This window comes from Lolium rigidum, chromosome 4 (assembly GCF_022539505.1).
Source record: "Lolium rigidum isolate FL_2022 chromosome 4, APGP_CSIRO_Lrig_0.1, whole genome shotgun sequence".
NCBI classification, from domain to species: Eukaryota; Viridiplantae; Streptophyta; class Magnoliopsida; order Poales; family Poaceae; genus Lolium; species Lolium rigidum.
This window is the reverse complement of record NC_061511.1, coordinates 261,816,032-261,826,685: the sequence shown is the minus strand read 5'-3', so window position 1 is coordinate 261,826,685 and position 10,654 is coordinate 261,816,032. Positions and strand designations below refer to the sequence as shown.

General features: G+C 44.5%; 1 protein-coding gene across 1 annotated transcript; it reads right to left on the bottom strand.

Moving 5' to 3' along the window:
* Positions 1 to 508: 508 nt before the first annotated feature.
* LOC124707629 (E3 ubiquitin-protein ligase UPL4-like) lies at positions 509 to 7,683 on the bottom strand. Its single transcript, XM_047239301.1, has 17 exons — positions 7,531 to 7,683; positions 7,312 to 7,422; positions 7,112 to 7,228; positions 6,867 to 7,025; positions 6,631 to 6,789; positions 6,000 to 6,155; positions 5,798 to 5,919; positions 4,589 to 5,687; positions 4,272 to 4,338; positions 3,004 to 4,178; positions 2,684 to 2,914; positions 2,497 to 2,601; positions 2,141 to 2,221; positions 1,990 to 2,058; positions 1,771 to 1,899; positions 1,603 to 1,686; positions 509 to 948 (listed from the first exon to the last, which is right to left on the bottom strand). Exons 1-17 carry the CDS (start codon positions 7,666 to 7,668, stop codon positions 883 to 885), a joined length of 4,068 nt encoding a protein of 1,355 aa, XP_047095257.1. The 5' UTR covers positions 7,669 to 7,683; the 3' UTR covers positions 509 to 882.
* Between the last annotated feature and the right edge of the window lie 2,971 nt (positions 7,684 to 10,654).

The following is a 10,654-nucleotide window of genomic DNA, read 5'->3' as shown; positions in this document are numbered from 1 at the left end:
GGACGCACTCTTTTCCTTCCAGGGTACCGTAAGGGATTGGAAGGTTTTTAATGAGGCATGCTTGATAACCTAATATAATTGGTTAATTATCAAAAAAAAAAGAGCAGAAGGTGATCAATGTCTTCGTCTTCGGGGCATGAGAAGCAAGTGGCGGTGGCGGAAACTCATTTGTTGGGAGGCACCAACGCCTAGCAAGCCAGCAGAAAATCTTGCACTCAAGAGGACTAAATCTCAAAGCAAGTATACCAAATGGAGCATTTTTTGACCCACAAGCAAAGATTGTTGTCATACTCCATCCATCCACAAACGAGTGTACTTCCATCTTAGAGATTCAACTTTAACCGAGTTTACATAAACATGTAATAATGAGTAATTTATTATGAATCTAATGATACTAATTTGGTGGCACGTTGCTGTCTTTTAATAACCAGTCAAACTAGTACTTTCCAAGAAGCACACTCGTTTGTGACGGAAGGGAGTACTTCCCCAAATATTAGGGGCCATGTGCTAAGAACACCAGCTCAGAAAGATATATATAGATAGATAGCAATAGCACTTGCGGCCACGTATATGTACAGCAAAAGATGACCACATAAATAGCAGCGAGGTAAGTTAACGGCGGTCGCCATGTGCGCGACCACCTGGGAGCACACACACCTAAAGGCTTCTACCTGTTCTACCACTATGTACAAACAAGGATAGATAGGACGGGCGGGGCGTCCTCTGTTTTCTTCACCTCCTAACATCAGCTCCACCGACACGCACCATAAGTTAAGCAGCGAGCCTCCCACTTCTACGCTATGTTTTCCCCCTACGTGATAATACTTACAAAGCACGCACGAACTTCTACTGCGTGTGGCGCGCGTTGCTACTGGTTTCCAATCAAGATAGGTGGAAGGACCCCTGGCCTTCCGTAATTGCGTACAGCAGCTTCTCCCTCATCCTTTCCTGAAGGTCAAGGACACAAAGGCTTGGTGTTAGTGCAAATAACCAGTATTCATCTCAGGAAATACAAACATGCAGTAGCAGGAACTAATCACTGCAAAATCATCATGCCCACAATAGTGTGTTCAGAATGCCAGTTGCCATCAATGTGCCTTGCTTAAGCAATTAGTGGTGCATACTTCATATTTCATAGTGTCATCAATCTTAATTGCTGCATCAGTCCACAAATATAATCTTAACTCCTCCCACCAGTCCATAATAAGAACTGTACTAAATCCCCGACACTTATTATGGATAGGAGGGAGTATAAGAAATGGTAGGTGGAGTATAAGTACATTAATCTAGCAGAGTTTGGATAGCAGAAATCATCGCTGCAGAATCATCATGGCCGAAATAATCTCTACAAAATAATACATACTGAAGTGTAGCCATGATAAAAATTTATGTGATCAAATTTTATGTTCAGAATGTCAGTTACTACCAACTTCGTCATGCCTGACTTAAGAAATTAGTGGTTCATACTTCATATATTCGATAATACTGTCATTTACCTCAAGTGTTACATCAGTCTAATAAATCAATTCTCAACTACAAAAAGTGATAGGCAGAATAGAAGAAATTAATATAGCTCAGAAAGTAAGCTAGCTAAGTTCAGACCTTCGAACAGTAGGCAGGTAACTTGAGATAGTTAGCGCAAGTCATCACACTCGGCAGGTCATCCTCAGCATCGTTGTTGCTATGCTGTAGATTGTATAACACAATGTTAGCAGATATAGTAACGATGAACTGATAGACAAGAGAGGTAGCTTTACATGGAAAACAGACCTTCCGGACAACTGTCAAATTAGGATTCAGTGCAGCTAAACCACCTGGAGGGAGTCGAGGTGAACCCGTTATAAATTGCAAGAAAGCTCTGCGCTCATGGCATCCGAACTCTTGTATGATCTCTAACAACTGCACGGTATTGAGGTATCTTGTTATGGTACTCAGATAATATTTTTTCTTGTAGAATCGAACTTCAGTATGTATCTAGTACAGACTTACATTGATGACTGCAGGGCTGCTGGAGGTGTAGCCATGATCAAATTTTATGTGATCAACAAGTTTCACAAACTGTTCAAAAGCAAGGCATCAATAAGGAAAATGGTATGGTAAGAAAAAAATCAACAAAATCCAACAAAAGACAGTCACATACATCCCAATTGTCTTGTTCTCCACAGAGTAATCTCTCCAGCTCATCCTCTGAGAATACCTGAAGTGTGCTTAGTGGAAATACCTGCAATACCCAACAAAATCATTTTTCAATGCGTGAACAGTAACAAGCACATGCATACATGCCAGAGGAGAGTGAAAAATCTAAACTGAGAAATGAACATCAAGCTCATGTCACCCTATATGCCTCAGTTAAGGCTCACGAGTTACAAATCAAAGAACGGAAAGCACACTAACACCTAAATACATCCTAACCGACAAAGGAGAAAACTGAACAGAGGGTAATTGAAAAGCTGTCATTAGTTACAGAAATGAGAGCAGCAGCATTAGACAGCATACCTGACTAAATCCTGACTTAAAAGCTTCCAGTTGTCTTGAGATTCCATTTTTAACTGTTGCCTCGACAACAAAAGAAACATATTCTTCCAAATTCTCAGCGGTTACCTAGAAAAAGCGCAAAGAATTAAGGGAATACTTTAATCTGCTGAGAAGCTGGACACGGAAAGTGCATGGTCATATCACTTACATTATCTGAGCTACTCTCCAGAGAAAGCACATACTCTGGATACCCAGGGACAGTGAAGTCAATAGCAAGATCCTCAATTGTACAACCTCGATAAGACAAATCAGATGGGCTCTGGCATTCCTTTGTCGAACATGATTCTAAGTATTTCCTTTGACAAGTAAGTGCTTTAAACTCCATAAGGGTCGTTGCCAGTTCAGGATCAAATGAATTGATATCATATATATTAAGCTCCTAACAAAGAAAACCTTATTAGGTTAACTAGCAAAAGTAGAAAGCATAACAAACATGATATATACTTCAAGAATGAAATATCAAATTACCTGTCCTAGGATAAGCTTGTAAAATGCTTTGGAGAATGGAATGTCAAGAATTCTGCCATCTTTAATTGCCTTTGCGAGAACCAAACCAAGGAGGTGAAATCTATTTTTTACTTCCGAAGGAAGTTCTACAGAAGCAGACCAGGGTCGAGGAAATAGTCCATTAGGCGCGACCACAGTTCGGGGACCAATGTGAGTTTTGTCAGTGCGAGCTTCACAAGGAAGCTCTCCCCTCCACATGCCTAACCCAGACTTCTGAAACTCATGACTTATCAATGTATAGAATTCCATTGTAGGACCCAAACCTGTGCCTACTTCTTCTTCATATTCTACTTCAAGCAGTGCATTACTCCGAGCATAAGAACGCATCACTTTTGCTGCTGAAACCAGTATATCGTTGCGATCAACTTTGAACTTTTTCCGTGAAAAGGACGGGCTTCTTTCCGTTGCTATATTGTTTCCACTTGTATCCCTCATGTGCCCATGTTGTATTGATGAAGAACCAAATGCTGTCAGCTGGAAATACTTCCATCGTGCCTCAAAAGAAAATAAGAAAGGGCATGTGGACATCAGTTCAGTGCACCATAAAGGTAGACAGCGAGACCTTGAAACCAAGGGATCATGCATCTGTTGCTCCAGTTTATCTGTCAATTTTGCACTAACAAACTCCTGCAGTGGAACTGAAGAAACAGAAGGCTTCAGATCATCAAGGTTAGTTATCCTTCCTTGAGCAAAAGCATGGTTTCTCTCATTAGACACGAGGTGAAATGAGAATCGGTTTAATCCTTCTAAGACTTTTAGCATAAACAATATGTCATATGATGGACTTGACTTATCAATTTTGCATGAAATCTTGCCAAGCAACAAGCTGCTGAAGGAAGGGAGTGCCTGCCACATCAACCCTGTTTTACTGTCATTTGTTGATATTGGTGCATTAGACGAATCAGGACAATCATCTCTTTCTGGATTTGCAGCCATTCGAAATGTTACATCATGCACACTGTACCAAAACTGGGTGTCCAAAACTACATCAGCTCCCACGTTGATCTGATCTTGCAGGATTGATTGATAAAGAGTAACAGATCGGTCAAGCTCTTTTCCTTTCAGGCTAAATGCCAGTTTTGGTTGCACAGCGCGATCAGTCCCGATCACCTTGTTTCTTTCTGGTTGACCCCCAGCTGCACATTCATTATGGTATTGAGGTTACTAGAAGAGACAAATCAGAGAATATCAGCTAGTAATAAAGTCAAATCTATACTGCATGTACTCACCAGAGGATGAGGACACTTTCTTTGCGCAAGGTTCTACAGGAGAATTTTGATTTTCCCTGGTGATACCCTGAAAAGGAGCCATTTCAGTACTAGGACACAAAAACCTGGAAGTGTGAACCGGGATATGCTGTGGGTTTAGAATGAATTTTTTTCTAGTATTAACGGATATATATATGAAGTAATTCTCAGATGTTCAAAACCTCTAGGGCAGTAAGTTATAAATATAAGCAAATGACAGTCTATCACTCAAACAACGAGCTTATCAAATTTCAATAAACTATATTCATATTTAATAAGATTGCAAAGCAGAACAATACCTCTGATGGAGGAGAAGAATCTGGGCTGGAATCTCTTTCTTGAGGATCATCTTCAGTATATTTGCTCTCGGAAGCAACACTACTAGGTGATGATTCAGTATCCTGATCGCTTGTGCTTGTGCTGACTTTGGGCCACAAAAATTGTTCAATGGAATTCAAGGAAGAAGAGATTTCCAAATTCACAGCATTATCATAGCTTGATAAGTTTGTTTCATCTTCGTCCTTCTTGAAACGTACTCGGATACATGGAGTAATTGTTGAGTGCCTAATAGGGATATCAGAAATATTGTTCCTTGGCTTGAAATTATGGCTCATTATCACTGGGAAGTTGTCAATAGAAGTAAGAGCACTCTGTAGTTTCCTTACTAGTAGTGTCAAGAGCATATCACCCCACCCTTGCTCCATTCTTGAAAAACAAATATGGGCAAATGATTGAAATCTTTTTAGCACAGCATAAAAATGGTCAGCATTGTTGTCTTTGAGATTGTCATCCACCTGGAGGTATATGCCATTAGACAGGTAATTCAACAAAGATTTGACCAGTCCACTCTCAAGGAATTCAAAGGTTGTCATCGTTTCTCCTCCGTGAAGCTCCATCATCACCTCACTCAAGATGTTAGACAAGTGTTCTTCATTTTGAAGACCGTCTTGGTTTAATGACTTATCTGCAGAGTCATTCAGAACTGCACAGCAAGTTTTGAGCTTCTGCAAAATCTCTGTTAACCCCATCTCAGAACTCACTGCTTCAGCTGTAAAGTAAGTTGTCTTCACATGCCTTGCAAAATTAAAAAGGTTGCCCTGCCCAATCCTACAAGTTCTTGTTTCGGCAGACTCGGATCTGCGGGAATCAAATGCATAGCAGAAACATGTAGGTTTACTTCTTATAGCGGGCTGGTTCTCTGATTGTTCAGTGCCATCAGAGGGGCTGGATTTTGAGCAATCGTCTTGCATAAGAAGAGCCTCTACCGCATAGACCACACCTTCTTTGATAAAAGATCCAAGGTAAGCATCCGGAAGCTTTTGCATGAGAATCTCGATAATCTTTAGTGATGAGATTAGCACATGATGATCCTTCCGGGACAATAAACCAGCCAAGAAGCTGACACAAAAAAATCACAAAAGTAGCATATTCATTTAGACTCAGCAAATTAGCACAACTTACTATCGATTGTCAAGAAATGCAAGCCTTCTTTTTAAGGTGATGTTTACCTTGATATGTTTGTTTCCTTGAGCAAATCTTGAAGCATTTCAGGCTTACTGAAGTAACAGATGTTATTTACAACTGAAGAACAGCCATAGCAAATGTATGAATTTGCACCAGAGTTGACTGCCTGCACAACATAACATGCTCAGTTCAAATTTCAGAGCACAAGCATTGCCATGAACTGTTACTTCGCTATTATGAACATACCTTGATCAAGACAGGAAGAATATCCCTAGAGAACTGACACAAGAACCGCGGTTCATCCACAATTATTTTTTCTTTTGCAAGTACCATATGGGTGTCTTCAACATCTCTTGCCACAGAAGGAATAAGCTGGATTGCTAATTTCAAAGCTTCATTGACCTGATATAATCATACATTAAATTACCAAATCACTGGATGACATGTATAGTGTGAACTTCAGGACTGCATGTTTGTGTAGAAAGAGAAGGGATGTGATAACACAAGTTCTACTGTTCTAGTTACTTATTTATAAGATAATGCCTGGCATGGTACTATCATCCCATGTTAGTGCAGATAGTGTTTCACTTGTTCAGAAGTGGAAAGTAGTGTTTACGGTAAAAGTTTAGTTGCAAAGAAACGGATAAGACAGATGCACAATATGGCAACACTACTTATAAGATTATTAGTTCTTTCAGAGTAAATATACTGGCCAAATCAGCTTAGTGCATATGTTACTACCAACTAGTAAAACTACAGTCTGCTAGTGTCAAGTGTCATATATGTATCTAGGTTATGGACCACCTGATATTGTCATTGCCAAAAACAGAACTATAGACAAATAGCCTGGAAGTGAAGAAGCTATTACACAACCAACCTGGTTATTCTGGTTTTCTGAAGGCAGGTAAGGCATCCCATGGGAGAGATCTGAACTGACCAGAATCCCCCTTATGGTGCTACCAACATTCAACTCAAAGAGAGACTTGACTGCCACAAGTGAAGTACAGGCTAGCTTAGCAAGAAGCCCGATCAAGTTCTGCAATCACAACAAATCTACTGTTAACCCCTCCGATGCATACCAGGATACAAATAGAAGCTTAAAGGGAAGCATACACTGCAAGTCGACGGACTAAGGGAAGTGATTCCACTGGTGTTGATCAAAGGAAGGACCTTCTCTACCACGCCCTGGTGGCAGAGCTGGTCAAGAAGCTCCACAGAACCACTGAAAGAGTCCACAATGCTTATTAAGCAAGTCGCAACCTTTTCCACGACCTGCAAAATTACATCAGCTGAGGAATTAGCAGAGCAACTATATACATGCCTAAGACAGGGTGAGTCAAATTGGTGGCCGAGAATACCATCTTGTCCTCAGACTGCAGCAGATTACACAGCATCGGCACCGAATCGATCACAAACTGGGAGCACTCTGTGGGGATCTTCTTGCAGACATTCGCAACAGCTGAGACAGCAACCCTCTGAAACGTCCAAGCACGCGTCGAATTAGCAAATGCAGCAAATTCTCAGCACAAAAGATGGAATTTTTCGCAATGCTAAGGACCTGAATACTTGAGGCGAAGAAGTCAATGTAGGCCAGCACGGCGGTTATCATGCCCGCCTGCAAGCACTGTGTCGGCTTCCTGCGTGATATCTTCTCAAAGGCCTGCAAGCACTGCACACAGAAGAAGAAAAGAAGCATGATCAGGTCAGTGCGATCGTTCGATTGGGGTTTCAGAGCTAGTGGGTCGACTGGGGTTTCCAAAGCTGCGTGCTTGGTTACCTGCTCAGCCACATCGAGGTACTCGATCGCGAGGAGCCTGGAGCAGAGCACGGGGAGCAGGCCGTGGCGCACGACGGCGTCGGCGGCGCGCGGCATGGCGTCGCAGAGGTAGGTGATGGCGCGCACGGCGAGCAGCATCTCGTCGGGGCTGGCCACCGCGCCGCCGCCGCCGCCGCCGTCCCCGCCGCCGGCCAGCCGCACCAGCGCCTTCGCCGCCGCCTCGGTGGGGATGTAGCCGCCGTCGTCCTCGGTGCAGAAGGAGAGCGCCTCGCAGAGCTCCGTGAGCGCCGCCAGCACCGCGTCGGTGCCCGCGCCGTCGGCCTCCACGGCCGCCACCATCCGGCTGAACTTCCCGCCCCCGCCGCCCGCCCGCCCGCTCCCGTCGCCGTCCGACTCGTACGAGGACCCCCCGTCCCCGTCGTCCCCGTCATCCCCGTCTCCGTCGTCTGCGTCGCCGTCGCCGTCGCCGGCGTGGCCGGATGAAGAAGTGTCCATGTCCGAGGGGGCCTGCTGCTCCGCCGGCGCCGCCGCCGCAACAGCAGCAGCAGCAGTTGCTGCCGCCACGTCGTCGTCAGCGGCCATGGCGACGGGCGCGGCGGCGGAGGTCGACTGGTCAGCGGTGCAGGGGCGCTTATCGGCGGGCGGCTCGGCCTCGGCAGAGCCCCCGGGGTCGGAGTCGGGGCGCTTCCGGCAGCGATCCATGGGCCGCAACCGCAGACGCAAGGAAAAGGCTCTGTCTTTCTTCCCGGAAGACGTAAGCAAGGACAGCGGCGCTGGGAGCACGATCGATCGATCGGGTTGGGGAAATCAATCGGGCCGCGGATACGAGAGGAGACGTGCCGGAGGCTGAGTGCTACTCTAGTTTACCCTCTCTCTCTCTCTCTCTCTGCGACTCCGTTTAAAACAAACCAATCCAGGGAAGGGATTGAGAGATTTTCAACCGATTCAGGGCGGTTTTGAGGGGAGATTCCTTTGGAGTTTATCCATCCATCCGGCCGTCCAGTTCCTGTTCCGGCTCCACCGTCATACTCTGTGGGAGGGAGGGTGGGTGGAAAGGAGATGAGTAAGAGTAATGGAACTGCCTGCGCTGCGGATGGCTTACTTGGTAAGGCTCCGTGATTGGCGTCCATTGGCGCGGGCCGAGGCTTACTTGGTACGGGACTGCTACTCGGCTCGGGGCGTTCCTTCCTTTGTTAATTGCGAATTGTGTGGATGGATCGACCGCGACTTGGCTGTTGATCGAGGACGGGATTTCTTAGGCTGCCTTTCCTTTAATTATCGCTTCATTTTAGTCGACTTAGTTAGGTCGTGACGTAGCCATGGCCAGCGTCCTCAAGAGCCAAAACCATGGGTGCTTTCTAAGATGAACTATCCCGGGTGTTAACCAGCTTCAAATAGTAGATGAACCATGAGGTTGTTTCTTCGTGAACCTAATCTAATTGAAGTGAAATTGTAAGCCCTGAGGTAAAATAAATTCTGTTGAGGATCCGAGTGATAGGGACGCTCCAACCACACACATGTTGCTTCATCAGGCCTACCTCGCCTTTATTTATTTATTTATTTTCAATATATTCTCATAGCTTCTTCCTCGACTCATGATCTAGATCCTCGCGAGGGAGATCCGACGACATCAACCATGGCAAAAGGCATGAGTGGATGTGGAAAGGGAAAGAAAGAAGGCAATTGTGGCGATAGCAGCAAGGGAAAACCATCGCATCAGCATCAGGAGTCTAGGAATCAACCTCAACTGCAACAACATCCACCATCGTCGTTTCATTATTGTTTTGGGTTCCAAAGGGCTCCTCCTCCTTGGTCATTACCAGGATCAGTTCCATGGCCCCTTTCATCCGCCTCCATGGCAAGGTGTGGCGCCACCATTGAATCCATCGGGACCTCGAGGAATGCAAAAGATGTCAGGTAATCATATGAAGTAAATCCATGGGCGAAAACTCCTATGGAACCATTCGACATTCATAGCCTTTCAATCCTATTCGGATCTTGCAAGACTGGAATAGGAAACGAAAGTCATCCTGAAAGATGCTAGGAGCTTCTTCCCCGCATATCCATCCTAAGCTGGAACTGGCTACCCGATCGGCCGGATTCCAAATTCTCTGCTCGGCTTCGATGATTGGGACATCTCCGTCTAGCTCAAGGAAAGGGCGCTCTGGTTCAGTAGAGTAATCAAACATAATAAGGGCAACAATCCAAGAAGAAAGTAGTTCTTCATGTTGTGAAGGCTAACCTGTGGCAACTAACAACTGGCCTGATGGCATATGCTTATGTGATAAGATATGGATGCGGTGAACCTAGACATCACCACGCATCTCCTCTGAACATGCATCATGTTTCGTCTGCAAGATGATTAATCATAATATGGATGATTATCATGACAAAAAGAAACCCCACGAGAAAATACATATGAAGTGCAACAAGTGGCCTAGGTTTCTAACGAGTGTGATGTCTTCCTTTTCCTTTGGTCTTGTGATTACAATGCCATATGAAGAGGGTAACAAAGAAGGAAACATTTATTCGATTGTGATTCCTTCCCATATCTTCAAGAAACCAGTGGTGGCTACGAGAGCCACCAAAAGGATCCCCATGGATGAGGTTTGGATGTAGACAAAAGTTGAGGCCAGGGCATCATAGAAGAATGTGAGGAACAAAGATGACGCCTAGAGGGGATGAATAGGTGACTTAAAAACTCTTACTAATTTGGCTCTATCCTAGTACGGAATTAAACTAAGCGGATACTTTTCAAGCACAAATCCTATATATACTAGGATCATCTATGTGCACCTACAACATATAGCTCAAGAAGATATATCAAAAACAAGTACAAGCTAGTAATTCAAACTTATCATAAGAAAAACAATTAGCTGCAAGTATGAACTGTGGAACGAAAGGATAAAAGATACAACCGATGTATTTACCGGAGTCCGGATATCCACTTATATCCTACTATCTTTTGGTGATGTCGTGGCAAATAAAGCCCACATGATCCCTCACCGGATCTAGCCTTATTATCCTTTGAGATATCCATATCGAGCCATAACCCTTGAGCTCTCCACACCTAGCAAGAGCCCTTCCACTATGGTTAGCTTCTTCCTCCACCCCGAAGATGGAA

Bases quoted from the DNA above. Each gene is read 5' to 3' on its own strand.
- LOC124707629 (XM_047239301.1), bottom strand. From the start codon at position 7,668: ATGCTGCTCGCCGTGCGCGCCATCACCTACCTCTGCGACGCCATGCCG. The intron at 7,026-7,111 runs GTATTCTCGGCC...GTAATTTTGCAG, and splicing joins TGCAGTCTGAGGACAAGATG to GTCGTGGAAAAGGTTGCGAC. The intron at 5,688-5,797 runs GTAAACATCACC...TTTTTGTGTCAG, and splicing joins AAGGAAACAAACATATCAAG to CTTCTTGGCTGGTTTATTGT.